Source organism: Pocillopora damicornis, chromosome 12, assembly GCF_964200805.1.
Source record: "Pocillopora damicornis chromosome 12, jaPocDami1.2, whole genome shotgun sequence".
Taxonomy (NCBI): Eukaryota; Metazoa; Cnidaria; class Anthozoa; order Scleractinia; family Pocilloporidae; genus Pocillopora; species Pocillopora damicornis.
Window position 1 is genome coordinate 5,744,782 of NC_142681.1, and position 19,912 is coordinate 5,764,693.

The 19,912-nt window shown below is 38.0% G+C and overlaps 5 protein-coding genes and 2 long non-coding RNA genes across 8 annotated transcripts in view; 3 read left to right on the forward strand and 4 right to left on the reverse strand.

The window, feature by feature from the left end:
• The window catches only part of LOC149036195 (uncharacterized), a 2,109-nt gene extending 480 nt beyond the window's left edge, over positions 1 to 1,629 (reverse strand). The window contains exon 1 of the mRNA XM_089189945.1: positions 1 to 1,629. This exon is cut by the window's left edge and continues 480 nt beyond it. Coding sequence (XP_089046071.1) covers positions 1 to 1,629 — 1,629 coding nt within the window.
• Positions 1,630 to 1,870: 241 nt separating this feature from the next.
• Positions 1,871 to 3,121, forward strand: LOC149036196 (uncharacterized). The gene has a single exon (XM_089188809.1). The coding sequence runs from the start codon at positions 2,023 to 2,025 to the stop codon at positions 3,088 to 3,090; it is 1,068 nt and encodes a 355-aa protein (XP_089044935.1). The 5' UTR covers positions 1,871 to 2,022; the 3' UTR covers positions 3,091 to 3,121.
• A 192-nt stretch (positions 3,122 to 3,313) lies between these two features.
• LOC149036197 (uncharacterized) lies at positions 3,314 to 5,307 on the reverse strand. Its single transcript, XM_089188810.1, has 2 exons — positions 5,199 to 5,307; positions 3,314 to 4,273 (listed from the first exon to the last, which is right to left on the reverse strand). Exons 1-2 carry the CDS (start codon positions 5,213 to 5,215, stop codon positions 3,526 to 3,528), a joined length of 765 nt encoding a protein of 254 aa, XP_089044936.1. The 5' UTR covers positions 5,216 to 5,307; the 3' UTR covers positions 3,314 to 3,525.
• A 2,104-nt stretch (positions 5,308 to 7,411) lies between these two features.
• Positions 7,412 to 10,231, forward strand: LOC149036198 (uncharacterized). The gene is made up of 3 exons (XR_016181731.1): positions 7,412 to 7,461; positions 7,680 to 7,729; positions 8,525 to 10,231. It is a non-coding gene; the product is annotated as an uncharacterized LOC149036198 (long non-coding RNA).
• Positions 8,901 to 10,840, reverse strand: LOC149036199 (uncharacterized). The gene is made up of 4 exons (XM_089189591.1): positions 10,712 to 10,840; positions 10,386 to 10,536; positions 9,655 to 9,761; positions 8,901 to 9,364 (listed from the first exon to the last, which is right to left on the reverse strand). Exons 1-4 carry the CDS (start codon positions 10,718 to 10,720, stop codon positions 9,047 to 9,049), a joined length of 585 nt encoding a protein of 194 aa, XP_089045717.1. The 5' UTR covers positions 10,721 to 10,840; the 3' UTR covers positions 8,901 to 9,046.
• Positions 10,841 to 14,428: 3,588 nt separating this feature from the next.
• On the forward strand, positions 14,429 to 16,100 carry LOC149036200 (uncharacterized). 2 transcript variants are annotated; one of them, XR_016181730.1, is made up of 3 exons: positions 14,429 to 14,508; positions 15,031 to 15,080; positions 15,429 to 16,100. It is a non-coding gene; the product is annotated as an uncharacterized LOC149036200 (long non-coding RNA). The 2 variants fall into 2 exon arrangements; XR_016181729.1 differs by lacking the exon at positions 14,429 to 14,508 and having other exon boundaries at positions 14,943 to 15,080.
• On the reverse strand, positions 15,920 to 19,646 carry LOC149036201 (uncharacterized). Its single transcript, XM_089189583.1, has 5 exons — positions 19,557 to 19,646; positions 17,927 to 19,483; positions 17,612 to 17,762; positions 16,896 to 17,002; positions 15,920 to 16,756 (listed from the first exon to the last, which is right to left on the reverse strand). Exons 2-5 carry the CDS (start codon positions 17,933 to 17,935, stop codon positions 16,439 to 16,441), a joined length of 585 nt encoding a protein of 194 aa, XP_089045709.1. The 5' UTR covers positions 17,936 to 19,483; positions 19,557 to 19,646; the 3' UTR covers positions 15,920 to 16,438.
• Between the last annotated feature and the right edge of the window lie 266 nt (positions 19,647 to 19,912).

Sequence of the window (19,912 nt, forward strand, 5' to 3'; positions counted from 1 at the left end):
AGTTTGAGAATTGAGAACGAAGCTGCGGTTGCTGCAGCGGCCAGTATCAACTTCATACGCAAGGATTCGATTACAAGACGACGCTAAATGTTCTCCACAGTTCGGCTGGATACCTTCTAACGGACTGACGGGACCAATTATTCCCCATCCTAAGAGAGTGCGGACGGCATAAGGATCTTCTCCCTTACCCAAAATAACTTCTTTAGGCTTGATCGCCTTCGGACAGTTGCAGCCAATTAGCAATCCGATTTCCAAGCTTTCTTGATACGGCATAATCTTGTCTTTGATCCTTTGGAGATGTGGCCACACAGCTGCAACTTCAGGACTAGGAATCTGGTCTCTTCTTGATGGTATCTGGTCTCTGGAGTACGTTCTGGGTAGCTCGACTTGAACGCGCTGGTCTATCCTCTCAACTACCAGCCCATCCACTCTGCAAACGTCGATTTCTTCAATTCCAAGCATGGTACTGAGGATAAGTTTCGAATTAACTTCAGGGATTCCAAGCTTATCTTTCACGTCCGTTTTGATAAACGTCGTGTCACTAGCGTCATCCAATAACGCATAAACCTTGACTTTAAGTTCGGGGTGACTCTTACGAAACACATAGACTGGGATGATTAAAGAGTTCGTTACAATGCCTTGCCCACTCACAGCGCTACACACACCGACATTGGGGTTGGAGATTGTACTGTCGTCGTTCGCGACCTCTGCACTTACTTGATGACTTTGGACCGGATCGGGCCGATATGATTCAGGAGTATTCTGGTTGCTAGATCCTTCTTTATACGTAGGGTCATGAAGTGGAGTCGGATGCTGCCTACCGCATTTCTTGCAATTTAACCTAGCTCGACAGTTCTTCGATTGATGAACCCTTTTCAGGCATCCAAAGCAGAGGCCTTTCGATCTAACCAGTGCCAGGCGCTCGTCAATGCTCTTCCTGCTTAGTTCTCCGCACTTGTGAGGTGGGTGGTTACCGCCGCAGAAGACGCACGAACTTTGCTGTTTCGGCTCTTGCTCTGCATTAGGCCTTCCTCTGCTCTCCCTAGGCGGGGTACGAGAGGAAAACGATGCAAAACTGTTTGCTCCCTGACTTCTCATTACTCGGCTTCTGTCAGGCACCTTGTTTTTTTTACTTTTCAACGCTTCGGGAGAAAAAACCGGATCATTTGCGAGATCTGCTTCTTCTCTGACAAATTCTACTAGATCGTGGAAGGATACCGTTCTCTCCGTTCTCTTCAGGACATCACGTGCTTGGCGACACCACCTGGAGCCTGACTTGAAGGGTAGTTTTGTGCTTACTTCCTGTAGTAACCTTGTTGAATTTAGATCTTCCATGTACTTCATGGACTGCATGGCTCCTTCACAACGGACAAGAAAATCAGAGAGATCTTGAAGACCGGAGCTATCTCCTTCGACGATCTGCGGCCAATTTCGCAATTTAGCCTTATAAGCTTCCGCTACTCGAAATGGGTTGCCGAAGCGCTGAGCCAAGAGCTTACGAGCTTCTTCATAACCATGGTCAGAATCCCAGGTCAAGAAACCTTTCACGACTTCGTGGGCTTTGCCGGAAGTATACTTGCTCAAAAAATACAGTTTATCTTTTTCTGAGTCAACTTTCTTCTCTATCATGGCATCGAAGGCAGCTATGAATGTCGGGTAATCGAAATAACTTCCTTTAAAGACAGGCGGTTCTTGAGAAGGAAGCGTACTAGCTCTTTGCTGGTTGACAATTAGAGCGCTTAATTCCGCTTGTTTCGCTTGGAGACTGACTATTTGTTTAAGAGTCGCTTCTTGATGTGTTGTCGGCTCGTCTCGCTTTGGAGCGAAATTAGGGACCTTACGATCCGACAACGGCGACGGCGACGGCAACGGCAACGGCAACGTGAGAAGTCTGGGTCGAGCGGGGCCACGTCGTGTTGGCGTTCCCGCCAAAATTGAGATTACGAATTTTACGAGCGAGAACGTTGACGACGGTCATTGATGTTTATCGTGTTTAAGTCAACGAAAGTTTTTTAGAAAGCCATGCCAAAGTTCCGTGACACTATTCTCCTGGCTCATGCTTCCCGTTTGATTAACGCTGAAGAATTCGTGCTTCTCTACGATTTACACAAGCCTAAAAATCCGGATTTACCGTACACTAACTACGAGTGTTTCGATCTCGACAAGATGACCGATGATGAATGTAAAACTGAGTTTAGATTTTACAAGAATGACATTTACAACTTGGCAGAGGTGTTTACTTTACCGGATCGGATCGTTTGCTACAATGGTGTAAATGTCGACATGGTTGAGGCACTGTGCATTTTTCTTAAAAGATTTGCCTATCCCTGTAGATACGTAGACATGATACCCAGATTTGGAAGGCCAGAACCACAATTGTGTATGATCTCAAATGCTGTTATGAACAAGATGTATCAAACATGGAACCGACTTCTCAATGATTTGAACCAGGATTGGTTAAGAACCGATCATTTAGAGGAGTTTGCCGTTGCAGTTCACAACAGGGGAGCTGCTCTTGACAACTGTTGGGGGTTTGTTGACGGTACTGTGAGGCCCATATGCCGACCAGGACAAAACCAAAAGTGCTTATACAATGGTCACAAAAAAGTCCATGCTATAAAGTTTCAATCTATCGCAGCACCCAGTGGCCTTGTTGCCAACCTGTTTGGGCCTGTCGAGGGAAAGAGACATGACAGTGGGATGTTAGCTAGATCTGGAGTGTTAAACCAATTGCAACGATTTTCAGTGGACACAAATGGGAACCCCCTGTGTATTTATGGAGATCCGGCATATCCTCTTCGACTACATCTGCAAGGACCTTTTCGAGGGGCTGGACTAACTCCCATACAGTCTGCATGGAATGAATCTATGAGTGAAGTCAGAGTTTCTGTTGAATGGATTTTTGGTGATATAATAAATTATTTTAAATTTCTGGATTTCAAAAAAAACTTGAAAATAAGTTTAAGTGCTGTTGGCAAAATGTATGTGACATGTGCCCTTCTTCACAATGCTCGTGTTTGTTGTTACAGATCCACCACATCAGACTACTTTGATGTTTCTCCCCCAGAAATTGGGGATTATTTTCACTAAGTCTGCCAAACAGGTTTTACAAAAGTTACATAACACTTTTCCTTTCGAAAATTGAACTGCTTTTTAATAAAAAAAATTATGCAATCGAGAAAGGCTAACATATTGGAATTAAAGTGAAATAAATGCCACCAAAACAAACTATTAAATGAGAACAAATAATGGTGAGCATGTTTACAGAGAGTAATGCAATTCTATAGTTGGATAAGCCCTATTGCCTTGATAAAGGCTCAACCCCAGTTTTGATATTGGCATAACATCAATTCGGCGACTTTCAAAGGTTGGCAAAATTAAGCAACATTTCCTTTACAACTATATATGTAAACAAGTAGTTATTATTATAAATCTTTAATTTTTAACTTCCTTGAAAATGTTCAAGTTAATAAAAATGTGAACTCTTTGTGCATTTAAATAACCTCTTGCAGAGATTGACCAGCATCACTTCCCAGCAAACTTTTTCATTAGTTCCATAAGTGCAAGGGTTTGTTGTTGGTGCTGTTGCATCATGTTTGCATTCATTTGCATAAACTGCTGCATTTGCTGCTGCTGAAGCTGCTGGGTATCTCTAGTTTGTTTGTTCATCATATCCAATTGCTGTTGTCTTCCTTCCTGCTCCTCTGCTTGCAGTGCTAACTCTTGCCTTTTTATCTCCAATTCATCACGTTTTAAAGTAGCTTCTACTTCTGCCCTATCTTTCAGGTAAGCCAGAGTGCTTGCACCACTAGCTCTGCCCTTTTTCGGTCTTGCTCCTTGCTGTTCATCGGCATTCCTTTTGGCACTATCTTTAAAAGTCTCCAATGATCTCTTCCGCATTTCCTCTGCTTTCTTTGCTTCTTCTTCCTGCTTTTGTTTTGTTTGATCTGTGATTTTGTCAGACTCATCAAAGAGTTCAATGGTTTCATCTAACAGTTGATCTAGTTCCTTGTCCTCTTCAGGGGCAATACCTGAGGCTCTGTCTTCTTCCCTGACTTTTTTCCTTCTTCTCTTTTCCATTGTTGAATAGTGGTCACGAACAGACCGTTGAGTAACACGGAATTGGGGATAAGGAATAGCATTCAAGGATACTGCCAGCTTTTCCCAATCATCTCCTCTCTCACTAGTTCCTTTCTTGTGCAGCCATGGCTGCAAAAGCATCAATTCCCTCAACATAAGCAATTCGTGTTCTTCATTCCATTTCATTGATTGACTGAAAGTGCAGTGCAACAAAAATTACTTCATGAGGAAGAAGTATCAGTATATCAGCAAAATTTGCTAACAATAAAATTATCATTGTATCTGAGATTTACTAGCACTTGGTCCTAATCATGATCAAAGTTTTTAAAACAAATAACATAACTTGCTTTGGGTGGTATTAACTAGATCATCATAATATTAGACAATATCTTTGTTTTCTTTAGTCCTCCAATAAATTAGCTGAACTTGTTGACAGATAAAGAAATGATCATGAGAATACATGATGGCTATCCTTTGCCTTCCAAATGAGGGAAACATACAATTAAGGTTGGAAGGACGCTTTCAAATGAAGACAGTCATGAATTACTAAAAAAATGTGTAGCATTTGGAGCAAAATATTGGGCAATCAATAAAGTTTGGATTTTGTAAAATAATTCTTATTTAATTAGGAAACAGTGGAAATTATGTGAACGTCTCTGTTTTGTATTTGTTTTTGATTCAGTTATAAATAAAGCAATATTTGCGGTATCGGAATTCCTCGATATAACTGTTCAACCCAGCCAGTGAGTTCCTTGTAAAATAAGGTTAATCTACGATTATAAATGAAAATTAGCTCAATGAAAGTATTTATACACTTTGCATCGGTCGAATCTAGTACCGCTGCCGACAAAATCTCTCTACTATTTCCTAGTAAACCCAAAATAAAATTAAGCTTAATTGTTCTCTTTTTTTGATCGAGAAAAAAGTTGGAAAGTAAGTGATAAGGAAGCTCAGTGATAGCGAGTGAAGTACAATCACAAACAAATACAAAGCAAAATAAGTCAAATCTCTCTCCATTCAGTTTGTGGTCGTATACTAAAGACTCCACGCTCTGTTCGTTTCGGATATTTCAAACAAACTAGAATTCTTTAAATTTAGTCGCAAAGTCTCGTTTTTACCTTGATTCCTTTGCCATAGTTGGGTTTTAATTTCCACGTTTTCGCACAACGTCAAACAAGGCTTCTAAACGTCCGCGCGTGAAGGGACACCGCCGTCTCAGAAATCTACTCGTGCGCAGTACGTAACCGGAAGTAAAAAAGTCCCACGTCGCCGTCGCCGTTGTCGGATCGTAAGGTCCCTATTGTTTACTCGACTAGCGGCTGGTCTTATTGGCGGCGTCAACAGCGCGAAAGGAAGTGCTTCCGGTCTCAACAATGAAGGTTCGTGCATGACAGTTTTTCCGACATCGAATTTAGCTTCGCGGAAATTTCGTCCGAATCTCTCATCAGATTTCATATCTTCGCGAACTATGCCATTTTTCACTTCTTCGTTCATAACCAATTTGATAGCTTCTTCTTCAGCATCTGCTAAGGCGATCTCCCTTTCCAGCTGAATTCTTCTTAAATTGGTTTCCTGATCCAGGTACTTCATTTCGACTTTTAGCTTCGCTGCTCTGGTCGCCGCCTCTACTCTCTTTGACATGACCGACGACCTAGAAGATCTTGAAGAACCTGAAACCCTTGATCTTCCAGAACGGCTTGATTCAGTTTCTTGCCTATTAGATTCGAATTTTTCATGCTCTCGTTGTTCGACTGACCGAAGGATTTCGGATAGCCGCACTCGACATTCGATAAACTCCCGATCGCACAAATCGAAATATCGGTAAGCGGCACCTTTAGCGCTTTCATCATCAAGTAACTCGTCATACGATCGGTATGCCTGGTTAAGTTCCTCTTTAATTACATCCAGGATTTGTCTTTCCTTTTCTAATTCTTCGGTACCCGGGTGGGAGTCAAGCAATGAGTAAATTCTTCCAACATGTTTACGCAATTTGTTTTCCACTTCTTGTTTCTTTAAAGCGCGAATTTCCAATTGATAGGCTCTGCCTTTGTCAGTCAAAGTCCGCTCGTGCGGTTCTCTCAAATTTGGAGGATCGTGTTTCCTGCCACGAGGACTATTGGCTTCGTCTAAACTAAGATCTCTTAAATCGCATAGTTCATTCGGAATTTCAACTTCTGCTTGTTCCTTCTCCAATGAGAGGATCTTTCGAACTGTAGCTCGAGGCGATCGACTACCACTATCGCTCATCCTCAACGAATTTTAATTCCAGCCAAAGGCGTCAATTGGTGATATTTTACTGTTGCGGCAAACGAACATCAAGGCTCGATGAAATACCAAGAAAATCGTGACCGGAGAAAAATGCCAACCAAATCCAGGGAATATATTACAGGGACATAACTTTAATCAATCTCGTAAACTGTAAACGAATTAAAAAAGGGACTTATATAATAGATTGTATTCAATTAAACACGTAGCGACTTAACAGCGTAAATGAATCTAACATAATAAAGGAACTAATAAATGAACCAAATGCTACGGCAAACACAAAATATATATACAAATAAAGACGAAAGAGCTTGCTCGAAACGAGATAAACAACAAAAAGGCGAAAACAACTTACATATCAGTCCCTATACGCCGGTGGCTTGAAATCACACTTTATAAATTAACTTTGTATGCACTCCGAACATGAACAGGCGATTAATGAAAGCGGGAGAGAAAAACTATTTAAAGGAATCAAATGGCACAAAGGCCAACTGTAACGCAAATGTCACGCAAGTTTTGAAAGTCACGCATTTACAAGGGGGCTTTGTAAGAGATTTGTAAATTTTTTCGTTTTTGTTCACTGGTTATTGTGGTCTTGGTGTCGCCGTTACGTAAAGGAAGATGTTGCGCCTCTCATAAAGTACTCAAATGTGTGCATTCAATCGATCAACTTGCACGTGATTTATCGTGGTCTTTCGTCGGCTTGGAAACAAATGCCAAGGGCGCAATTACAAAACGGCCTGATAAAGGGCGAACGCTCTAAACTTCAGTTTTAAAAACTCTTTATGGTAGTCAATTTGTAGTACCAACTTAGGAAATTAGGGTACAAGTAATGTATGATAAAGACTTCTTTTCACCATTTCATTGTTTCCTGCTTCTTTCTCGAGGACTTGAATGCCATTTCATTTACTTTTACTCTCTAGATATCTTATTCTTTCTTCTTGTCAAGCACCCAGGCTTGCAACAAAATAATCCAGGCATTGTATCCACTATCAGAATGGATCCAAATTCAATAATAACAGAGTAAGTTACATGGTAGTGTGTAATGCAATACAGTTCATTTAAGGACTGCCCCAACTGTGGATAATTGCAAGTCAAACTAAGAAGAATGAAGGGGTAAGTTTCTAAAGAAACTGTGGTGTTGTACGGGTGAGGGAGTATAGCCAGATAAGGGGCTAACGCTCAAAACTTCAGTTTTAAAAACTCTTTATGGTAGTCAACTTATAGTACCAACTTAGGAAATTAGGGCACAAGTAATGTATGATAAAGACTTCTTTTCACCATTTCATTGTTTCCTGCTTCTTTCTCGAGGACTTGAATACTGTTAATTTAAGGGCTGCCCCAACTGTGGATAATTGCAAGTCAAACGAAGAAGAATGAAGGGGTAAGTTTCTAAAGAAACTGTGGTGCTGCACTGGTGAGGGAGTATAGCCAGATAATTTTGGTTTATCAACGGAGTTAATAATGTAAATTGGGTATCATAAAAGTTCATAAAGAGTTTCAAAGCTGTCACTCTGAGCATTAGCCCTTTGTCAGAGCTAGTGTTTGAAGCTCATGCTTTGTCAGTGTTAACCCTCCACATGTCAGCACCAAAACTCTTTAAAATGGCAAATTTACATTGCGAACTTAATTAATAAAACCAAAATTATAAAAGTAATAAGAAGTTGAGTTTGATTGTAAAGGTAGCTTTCAAACAATTCTTCATATCTATCTTCTGTTTTTCTTTCATCGGTTTGGAATAAAAACTTGGTGACTCATGTACCTTCCACCAGGTCCAGCTGTCTAAAATCTCTTTGAAGTTTTTATTTTTAGTTTTCATTTGGTTTTAAGCAAAGTTTAGATTCCATTTCCATCACAATAGTTTGTGAAGCTTCATTCCTATGGAGCAGTGTTCAATGGCTTCCTAGAGAGCCTAGTCATTCAGTCCACTTGGACACTAAGTGAGTTTCCCTCTCTTGCAGTCAGTTACAATTAGTTACTTTGAGTTGTCCACAACCCAATCCTTTCAATATTTGTCTGTGTTCTAACCTGCAGATGGATGATGATTGCTCTAGTTTTGGTTCTTTAATAACTGCACATACATACTGCACTTTTAGCCATATATTTATGCTATAGTTTAACAAAGGTGTGATTGAATTGATTTGAATGAGTGAGTTTGGTTCTTTTTTCTTTCCTCAAGGTACATTACCATTGTCTTAAATCAATAGCAACAACAACTGAAGTCTCCAATAGTATTGCTTTTATTAGAAATGTACTGGTACTCATAGAGTAAAGCACATATTCTACTTACAGTACCAGTTGCAACTTACATTACCTAGAACATTATAAGTAATATTTCCTTGCTTGAGGTCATGTTATTACAACAACATATTAAAGTCAAATACAAAGTAATACTTCATAACAGATGAAGGAAGTTTCTTAAAATGTAAAGCTCCATAAAGTATCTTATATTTTGCAAAAAAAAATTGAATCTATTCCAGTCTCTTTCACCAGTTAACAATCATGAATTACTTGCTTCCTTCTCACCTTCATTTCGAAGTATCACGAACTAATAAACACAATTAAACTGGAAAGAAGTGGATATACTATATATAAAATAAAATATGGAACAAACCGTCCCAGGATGAAAAGAAAAAAAACATTTTAAAATTCTCGTACTCTGTTCCTGTACATGTATTTTTACATTGAAACATATTTACACCTAACAGGCTTCCACTTGAGCCTGACATGTGACAGAATAGTCAATTCTTGTGCTCTCAAAGTTACAACTGTATAATTTACTTTCTCTTTCTCTTTTCACCGTTTCCACAAAGTGTAGAAGGAACCATGTTTGTCTGTCAGTGGGCTGGTCGTCTTTCATTAAGGAAGGCTCCACTTCCTCCATGGATGCCTTTCCATCTTCATCACTGGCAAGGTACCTCCCAGTGTATTTAGACTTGATAGACATGAAATCACTATCTTTGTTGACATGTTGAAGTTCAAACATGCATTTCATTTCATCGGGCTGATGGGTACCCAACTAAAAACAGAAATATAGATCTGAATTAACAACCTAAACTAGACATTTGTAACCTTACTGCAAGTAACACAAGACTGAATTATTGGTCAGGGTGGGTCAAGTCATTATTACAGTATGATTCAAAGTTATTCCACGTATAATCATTTCCCACATAAAATAACTAAGAATGTAAACCAATAAAGAGATTCAAATAGTTACTTTTTGCCCACTCTTTGTGCTAAATTGTTACGTAAGTAATTTGTTTATGGGAAGTTGCAACAATTTCATTTCCTCAGTAAATCACAACTCACCTGTAAAAACACCCTGTTTCCTTCTACACACAGGTAGTAATGGCTGCCATCCAAGTCATACCTTATGGTATGTGCTCCGTAATTATAAGATTTTTCTATGTAAAATACTAGAAACATGAAAATAAAAAAGTCTAACTTATTATTTGAGGTTAACTGAACTTTTTAATGTATATTTAATTTACCTCTGAACCATACTGACGATTATTTTAATCATGTGATCAGTCTAGTGGCATGCTGAATAATGTTTTGAAGCTGGTTTTAAAACACAGGGAACCTACAAGCTCAAAGTTTTTTTCTTGTTCTCTGACAAAAACACTTCACGAAAACTAGTTCTCGAATTTTACGTAGTCGTTAATTGTAAAAACAGAAAAGTTCTGTATTACTATATGGAATAGTTTTAACACAAAAGTTGCTAGTATGACTAGATTAACAAGGCCTTGTGAATGTTCACAGATATTTGGGCGTCATTTAAAGTACTTTTGCAATTAACTCGCTGTTAAAATTGAAAATGACAGAAAAAATCCGCAGGTGTCTTTACATGGAGATTACATTTACAATAAAGTCAATTATAAACACATGAAGGTCCACTTGCACTTAAATCGGCATCGAGTCAGTTACATTATGCGCGATCATTTTAGACTGTGCCACTTTTAACATGTAGAAAAGCTGAAGCTTTTCTACATGCTAACAGCCTTTGTGAGGATCACACCCTACCATAGGCTTAAATTTACCTGTTTTGTAGCTCCGATGGCTCCCGGTAAACTCTACAGGAATTTGATGGCCAGGTTCGCCCTCTGGCAAATCTGCTATGAAGAGGTTTCCGCTTCTGCTAAGTCTGTGCGCTGGGATATCCATTCGAGCGCACGCGCTGATTTCAATTGACTGTCCGGGAAAGTTGAAAAAAAAAAACGGAACATCTTTTAGGTTTTAAATCGAACATAGCACCAGTCGACTAGAAATGAATTGCGCGGGCTTAACTGTCTAATTGAAAATTTAACTACATAGAATCCACGATTGAATGGGTTGGAAAGTTAAATTTATAGTAAGTTTACCGTACCTCGACCATATTTGCTTTGTGACGGGTTTTTCTCCAAGCTTGATTTGTAGTCCTTAGTTCCTCTTGATATTGATCTTTGCTAGTTGCAAATGGAATGGAAATCTTAAGAATCGGCGATCTATTTATACAGGAAATTGAGGAAGTCAATTAGATGTTAATTTACACTAGGAAGTCCCCAGAGTCACACGGTCTTCTCAGAAAATGAAAGCGTCAAATACTTGAGTGACTCGCACGGATTTCGCAATAGGCTTAGCTTTTATCGAGTAAGAAAAGTTTCTATGGCTGCCAATTGAGCATACGATTGGAAATGCTCGCGATTCTGTTTCAAGGAGAAGAGTGTTTTCCAAGTAATAAGAGAAAACAAGTCACGCGAGTTAGTAATGAAAAAAATTTGTCCAAAATAGACTTTTAGAGTTATTCTAAGTTGACTAAAAGATGTCTTTAAGAAACTGAAAAACTGAAATTTCCTTTTTGAAAGTGATGTTAGAAATTAGCCACTCTAATTAATTCTTGTTTAACAGAAGATGTACTTTGGGATCGTCACGCAACCAGCTGCGTGACATTCAGACCCCTCCAAAGAGTGGAATGTTGTACAGGTCAAAAGGGTCATGTTCAATTCCGATTTTTACGCGCTGAATAAAACAATGGAGATGACTTTTTTTTTTTTGGCAGTAAATCTAGCCACAGAAAAAGTAAAAAATTGAAATCTATGTATGGAAGATTTCAAACACCTGAAAGATGCTAGTGTGAATTCTATTTGAAAATGAAACTATTACATTAATCCTTTTAACTTAATCTATTTACGGAATGTGGTCACATATGATATTCCAATTTCGCCCTCTTACGATTAAGACTAAGAGACCAGTTTGTAAAAGCAGTAAGGTAATACATAATGTTACAATGGGAATGTTTTTAAGTCACGTTTTTCAAAAATTTAAGAACGTGTTTCTCGCTACGAAGAATAATTCAACGGGGTAAATGGAATCTTTAATTCGGCATTTTGACAGGGAAGGGCCTCTGATCCAAGTTTAGCCAACATTTTGCAAGTCTAATGTGCTCACTTGATAGTTTTTTTTTGGTAATTCGACTTAACCAGATTGACGGAACTATCAACAAGATGGCATTTGTACCCTTCGATTGCCCAATCACGAAGGAGATCCATTTATTGCAGTTAGCTTGATTATTGAAAAAAATCTGTTCAATGATTCTATCTCTTTTTAGAACAATATTTAATGACTGAGAATGAGTAATTGCGACGAGCCGAGGAAGAAAATTAGAGAGTAGGACATCACTGTATGACAAGAATATTAGCTTAATAAACACTGCGGTTTGTTGATCCCTTTTTTTTTTTTTTTTGATACTTTGAAAGAAATTCCATTATTCTCCGAAGAAAAATAAGATTCCATCGTAACCAATCAAACCGGAGATAAAGAAAGCAAGCAATTATGTATCATTTACCTGGTCTATGAATCTTCAAGACATGCAACAGGAAAACATATTTCCCTTTTTCTGTTTTCTTTACGTTTTCCTTATGGAGGAAAAAAAAATGAAATTTGCAGTCTTCCGCACTTGATAAGCTTTCCGCAGAACGCTGCCTCTTACCTCGCCATTGTGTTCCTTCCTACTGCACGGCTTTGTTTTCTTCATTTTATTTCATAATTTTTATGCTTGTATTTGATGTAAAAGTAAGAAAAGAGGCTAACTACAACATAAATCGCTCTCTGAGATGATCGAGACAGTTCATTGACGCTTGACGCTTAGATGACGCCTAATTTTCATGATTGCGCGGGAGATTTATACCTGATGGCCTACCTCACTTTGGTTTGCTAGACGTTCTTATACAATACCCAGTTACAAGGTTTGTTTTAAATTTGATATCACTAATTCTTCACTCTTTTTTGTCGTTAAGAGGTTTTGCCGTAGTGCAGTCGTGTAACAGCTACAGCCCAGGAGATTTCTTGTCGTTCCCGTCGCTTTCTTAAAACTTTTTTCATTCTTTGGAATGATCAAGCGTTCAGTGGTAAACATTTACCAGGGACACAGTCTGATTTGTACTGCATGAAACGTCGGCTATGGAACTAAGGCCAATCACTTGCAAAATCAATGGAAACTGCTGAATTACACTCAATCCCACCCCCTAGTATCAATAACGAATGGTCCGTAACATGAAGTCATTCTCCCTTTTTGATTCTTTTAATGATTGAACATGAATGAAAATGCACAAAATGAATTCAGACCGTTTGGCATGATTGTTCACATAGTCTCCTACGAACTCTCCCGCTGAAAAAAAGGTCATGTTCTCACACAGATTTTATTTGTGAAAGCTTTTGTCACCCTCTGTGAGGTTTCTATTTTGAAGGTTTGCTTGGTTATAATACGTAAACGTAATTTATCCCTATACTCCAATTTTCAGTGGATGGTTGAAAGTAATATGGTTAAATGCATTCATCTGGTTTAGTTTTGCAATGAACAGTGATCATGACTAGAAAACCCTCCTCTCTCATCCAATCAGACTTCAAATTGAAATAAGACCAATATTGACTTGGTCTGTGGTCCTGATTGCTGCTATTTTTTTGATTGGCTGGTAATGCGTTAGTCACCTCGAAGCCTAAACATTCCCTTTCCCTGAGCGACTCCCCTGGCATTTGTACTTTTGAAGATTGGCTTGTTTTACTCCCCAACCCCCCCCCCCCCCCACTCAATGTTGAATGATTCTTTGTTCGATCAAAAAATGTTGTAGACTCATTACCCTTTAACTCCTCCATTAAACAGGTGTATTATGCAGGAAAGAATTGACACTTCTAGCTCAAATGCTCCAACCCGCCTAGACAAGGTTCAAATTTCCCTATCCCCAGGCATGAATGACAATCAAATACCCATGGGTTGCCTGAGAGGGGGATGTTGAAGCTTGGAATTGATCAGCGGAGTTGCCAAAGTCTCTTTAACTTGCGGCTAGTGATATGTCTTTACTTTGAGTTCCCATTGACACCTTACAACTTTTACCATTTTTCAGAAACCAGAATTGGTTTCAAACGATTATGATTTAATACACTTTTTAAAAGAGTGATTTATCGCGTTGTGCAAATGCACTGTAATTATTCCAAAATTAAATTGAAATTTGTCACATGAACTGAAAATTGTCACATCTTTGTATATTTTGGAACTAACATTATTATATCCTCAACCATGTAGTTATCTGCAAGCTATTTAGGCTTGAGCACATTTTTTAGGCAAAAGTTTGTAAAAATTTTCAATGAACGGAAGTTTGTTCCAGTAAAGGTATAAATCTCGTGATGTTGTGGTCGGCGCTATTCAGCTTAACCTCAATGTGGCTGCTGTTTAGTGTTTCCGAGTCCACTGCTACAGTTTCATAACTTTTGCATCTACATTATGCAGGTTGTAGGAAGAATCAATAAATAAATAGCCAATTAAAATTTATGAATTTAGGCTGATGGTTGTATTTGGTGAGGTTTCCTTGATGAATGATTAACAAGCTGTCTGTGTAAGAAAGGGGCCAAAACAAACTACTAAAATAAAACAACAGAGCCCAGTTGTAGAAAAGCGGATAACACTATCCGACGGATAATTTGCCATCCAGCGGATAGCTGTTTAGAAAATGTACTGCGCTGTTCACTGGATAGCGATTTATCCAGTAGATTGGCGAAAAATTAATTTGAAGAAGAGCGGGACAATTCATTGTGTGTTACATGGAAAGTAAATATCTTTATGGAGCGGGAGATGCTTCAAACATGGTGCCGTTCATGGTGCAACACCCGGATGTACTACTAGGGGGCTTTGTAAGAGATTTGTAAATTTTTGCGTTTTTGTTCACTGGTTATTGTGATCTTGGTGTCCCCGTTACGAAGAGGAAGAAGTTGCGCCTCTCATAAAGTACTCAAATGTGTGCATTCAATCGATCAACTTGCGCGTGATTTATCGTGGTCTTTCGCCGGCTTGTAAACAAAAAAACCTTGGGCGCAATTACAAAACGGCCAGATAAAGGGCTAACGCTCGAAACTTCAGTTTTAAAAACTCTTTATGGTAGTCAACTTATAGTACCAACTTAGGAAATTAGGGTACAAGTAATGTATGATAAAGACTTCTTTTCACCATTTCATTGTTTCCTGCTTCTTTCTCGAGGACTTGAATGCCATTTCATTTACTTTTACTCTCTAGATATCTTATTCTTTCTTCTTTTCAAGCACCCAGGCTTGCAACAAAATAATCCAGGCATTGTATCCACTATCAGAATGGATCCAAATTCAATAATAACAGAGTAAGTTACATGGTAGTGTGTAATGCAATACTGTTCATTTAAGGACTGCCCCAACTGTGGATAATTGCAAGTCAAACTAAGAAGAATGAAGGGGTAAGTTTCTAAAGAAACTGTGGTGCTGCACTGGCGAGCGAGTATAGCCAGATTATTTTGGTTTATCAACGGAGTTACTAATGTAAATTGGGTATCATAAAAGTTCATAAAGAGTTTCAAAGCTGTCGTTCTGAGCATTAACCCTTTGTCAGAGCTAGTGTTTGAAACTCGTGCTTTGTCAATGTTAACCCTCCACATGTCAGCACCAAAACTCTTTAAAGTGACAAATTTACATTGCGAACTTAATTAATAAAACCAAAATTATAAAAGTAATAAGAAGTTTAGTTTGATTGTAAAGGTAGCTTTCAAACAATTCTTCATGTTTATCTTCTGTTTTTCTTTCATCAGTTTGGAATAAAAACTTGGTGACTCATGTACCTTCCACCAGGTCCAGCTACCTCAAATCTCTTTGAAGCTTTTATTTTTAGTTTTCATTTGGTTTTAAGCAAAGTTTAGATTCCATTTCCATTACAATAGTTTGTGAAGCTTCATTCCTATGGAGCAGTGTTTAATAGCTTCCTAGAGAGGCTGGTCATTCAGTCCACTTGGACACTAAATGAGTGTCCCTCACTTGCAGTCAGTTACAATTAGTTGCTTTGAGTTGTCAACAACTCAGTCCTTTCCATATTTGTCTGTGTTCTAAACTGCAGATGGATGATGATTGCTCTAGTTTTGGTTCTATAATATCTGCACGAACATACTGCACTTTTAGCCATATATTTATGCTTTAGTTTAACAAAGGTGTGATTGAATTAATTTGAATGAGTGTGTTTCGTTTTTTTTTCCTCTCCTCAAGGTACATTACTATTGTCTTAAATCAATAGCAACAACAACTGAAGTCTCCGCTAGTATTGCTTTTATTAGAAATATACTGGTACTCATAGAGTAAAGCACATATTCTGGTTACAATACCAGTTACAACTTACATTACCTAGAACATTATAAGTAATATTTCCTTACTTGAGGTCATGTTATTACAACAACATATTAAAGTCAAATACAAAGTAATACTTCATAACAGATGAAGGAAGTTTCTTAAAATGTAAAGCTCCATAAAGTATCTTATATTTTGCAAAAAAAAATTGAATCTATTCCAGTCCCTTTCACCAGTTAACAAACATGAATTAGTTGCTTCCTTCTCACCTACATTTCGAAGTATCAGAAACGAATAAAAACTATTAAGCTAGAAAGAACTGGATATACAATGTGCAAGAAATAAATCCAAACTCCATAAAAAATAAATAAATAAATAAAAATAAAACATGGAACAAACCTTCCCAGGATGAAAAGAAAAAACATTTTAAAATTCTCCTACTCTGTTCCTGTACATGTATTTTTACATTGAAACATATTTACACCTAACAGGCTTCCACTTGAGCCTGACACGTGACAGAATAGTCAATACTTGTACTCTCAAAGTTACAGCTGTATAATGTACTTTCTCTTTCTCTTTTCACCGTTTCCACAAAGTGTAGAAGGAACCATGTTTGTCTGTCAGTCGGCTGGTCGTCTTTTATTAAGGAAGGCACCACCTCCTCCACAAATGCCTTGCCATCTTCATCACTGGCAAGGTACCTCCCAGTATATTTAGACTTGATAGACATGAAATCACTATCTTTGTTGACATGTTGAACTTCAAAGATGTATTTCATTTCATCAGGCTGATGGGCACCCAACTGAAAATACAACAAGAAAGAGATTCAAATAGTTACTTTTTGCCCACTTTTTGTGTTCAATTGTTACGTAAGTAATTTGTATATGGGAAGTTGCAGTTGAAAAGTGATAATTTCATAACCACAGTAAATCACAACTCACCCGTAAAAACACCTTGTTTCCTTCTACACACAGGTAGTAATGACTGCCATCCAAGTCATATCTTATGGTATGTGCCCCATAATTATAAGACTTTTCTATGTAAAAGACTAGAAACATGAAATTAAAAAAGTCTAATTTATTATTTGAGGTAAACTGAACTTTTTAATGTATATTTAATTTACCTCTGAACCATACTGAAGATTATTTTAGTCATGTGATCAGTCTAGTGGCATGCTGAATAATGTTTTGAAGCTGGGTTTAAAACACAGGGAACCTACAAGCTCAAAGTTTTTTCCTGTTCTCTTACAAAAACACTTCATGAAAACTAGTTATCGAATTTTACGTAGTCGTTAATTGCAAAAGCAGAAAAGTTCTGTATTACTATATGGAATAGTTTTAACAGAAAAGTTGCTAGTATGACTTAATTAACAAGGCCTTGTGAATGTTCACAGATATTTGGGCGTCACTTAAAGTAGTTTTGCAATTAACTCGCCGTCAAAATTGAAAATGAGAGAAAAAGTTCCTAGGTGTCTTAACATGTAGATTACATTTACAATAAAGTCAATCTGTAAACACATTAAGGTCCACTTGCACTTAAATCAGCATCGAGTCAGTTACCTTATGCGCGATCATTTTGGACTATGCCACTTTTAACATGCAGAAAAGCTTCATAACAGCTTTGTGAGGATCACATCCTACCATACGCCTAAATTTACCTGTTTTGTAGCTCCGATGGCTCCCGGTAAACTCTACAGGAATTTGACGACCAGGTTCGCTCTTCGGCAAATCTGCCATAAAGAGGTTTCCGCTTCTGCTAAGTTTGTGCTCGGGGATGTCCATTCGAGCGCACGCGCTGATTTCAATTGACTGTCCGGGAAAGTTAGAAAAAAAACCAAAACATCTTTTAGGATCTAAATTGAACATAGCACCAGGCGACTAGAAATGAATGGCGCGGGCTAAACACATTAATTGAAAATTTAACTGCATGGAATCCACGATTGAAAATTAAATGTATTGTAAGTTTACCGTACCTCGACCATATTTGCCTTGTGACGGGTTTTTCTCCAAGCTTGATCTGTAGTCCCTAGTTTCTCTTGATATTGATCTCTGCTTATTGCAAATGGAATGGAAAGCTTTAGAATTGACGATCTCTTTATACAGAAAGTTGAGGAAGTCAGATGTTAAATTGACAGCAGGAAGTCCCCAGAGTCACGCGGTCTTCTTAGAAAATGAAAGCGTCAAATACTTGAGTGACTCGCATTCGAAATAAGCTGAGCTTTTATCGAGTAAGAGTAGTTTCTATGGCTGCCAATTGAGTATATAGTTGGAAATGCTCGAGATTCTGTTTCAAGGAGAAGAGTGTTTTTCAAATAATAAGAGAAAACAAGTCACGCTAGTTAAGAATCTAAAAAAAATTTGTCCAAAATAGACTTTTAGAGTTATTCTAAATTGGCTAGAAGATATTTCTTTAAGAAACTGAAATACTGAACTTTCCTTTTTCACAGTGACGTTAGAAATTAGCCACTCTAATTTATTCTTGTCCAAATAGAAGATTTACTTTGGGATCGTCACGCAACTGGCTGCGTGACATTCAGGCCCCACCAGAGAGAGAAATGTTTTATAGGCCAAAGGGTTATGTTCAGTTCCGATTGTTACGCGCGGAATAAAACAAAGGAGATTAGTTTTTTCTTTTTGCAGTAAATCTAGCCACAGAAGAAGAAAAAATTGAAATCTATCTATGGAAGATTTCAAACACCTGAAAGATGCTAGAGTGAATTCTGTTTGAAAATGAAAATATTTCATTAATCCTTTTTACTTAGTCTATTTACGGGATCTAGTCACATATGACATTCCAATTTCGCTCTCTTACGATTGAGACTAAGAGACTCTTAAATAACTAGTTTGTAAAAGCAGTCACATAATGCATAATGTTACAAAGGGAATGTTTTCAAGTCGCGTGTTTCAAAAATTTAATAACACGTTTCTTGCTACGAAGAATAATTCAACGGGGTAGATAGATGGAATCTTTAATTCGGCATTTTGACAGGGAAGGGCGTGTGATCCAAGTTTAGCCAACATTTTGCAAGTTTGAAAACCTGTGTTTACTGTGATCACGTATCAGTTTTACAGTAATTCGACTTGACCTGATTGACGGAACTATCAACAAGATGACATTTGTACCCTTCGATTGCCCAATCACGAAGGAGATCCATTCATTGCAGTTACCTTACTTATTGAAAAAAATCTGTTAAATGATTCTAGATGTCTTTGTAGAACTATAGTTCGTGACTGAGAATGAGTAATCGTGACGAGCCGCGGAAGAAAATTAGGAAGTAGGACATCACTGTAAGACAAGATCACTAACTTGATAAACGCCACGGTTTGTTGATCCGAATTTTTATTTTTGGATACTTTGAAAGAAATTCCATTATTCTTTGAAGAAAAATAAGATTCCATCATCACCATCAAACCGGAGATAAATAAAGCAAGCACTTATGTATCATTTACCTGGTCTATGAATCTTCAAGACATGTAACAACAAAACACATTTACCTTTTTCTGTTTTCTTTACGTTTTCCTTACCAGAGCTATGGAGAAAAAAAAAATGAAATTTGCAGTCTTCCGCACTTGATAAGCTTTCCGCACAATGCTGCCTCTTACCTCGCCATTATGTTCCTTGCTACTGCTTTTATACTTGTGTTTGATGTAAAAACTAAGAAAAGAGACCAACTACGACATAAATCGCTCTCTGAGATGAGTGAGACAGTTCATTGACGCTTGACGCTTACATGACGCCTAATTTTCATGATCACGCTGGAGATTTTTACCTGATGGCGTACCTCACTTTGGTTTGCTAGGCGTTCTTATACCATACCCAGTTACAAGGTTTGTTTTAAATTTGATATCGCTAATTCCTCACTCTTTTTTGTCGTTAAGAGGTTTTTCCGTAGTACAGTCGTGTAACAGCTACAGCCCAGAAGATTTCTTGTCGTTCCCGTCGCTTTCTTTAAACTTTT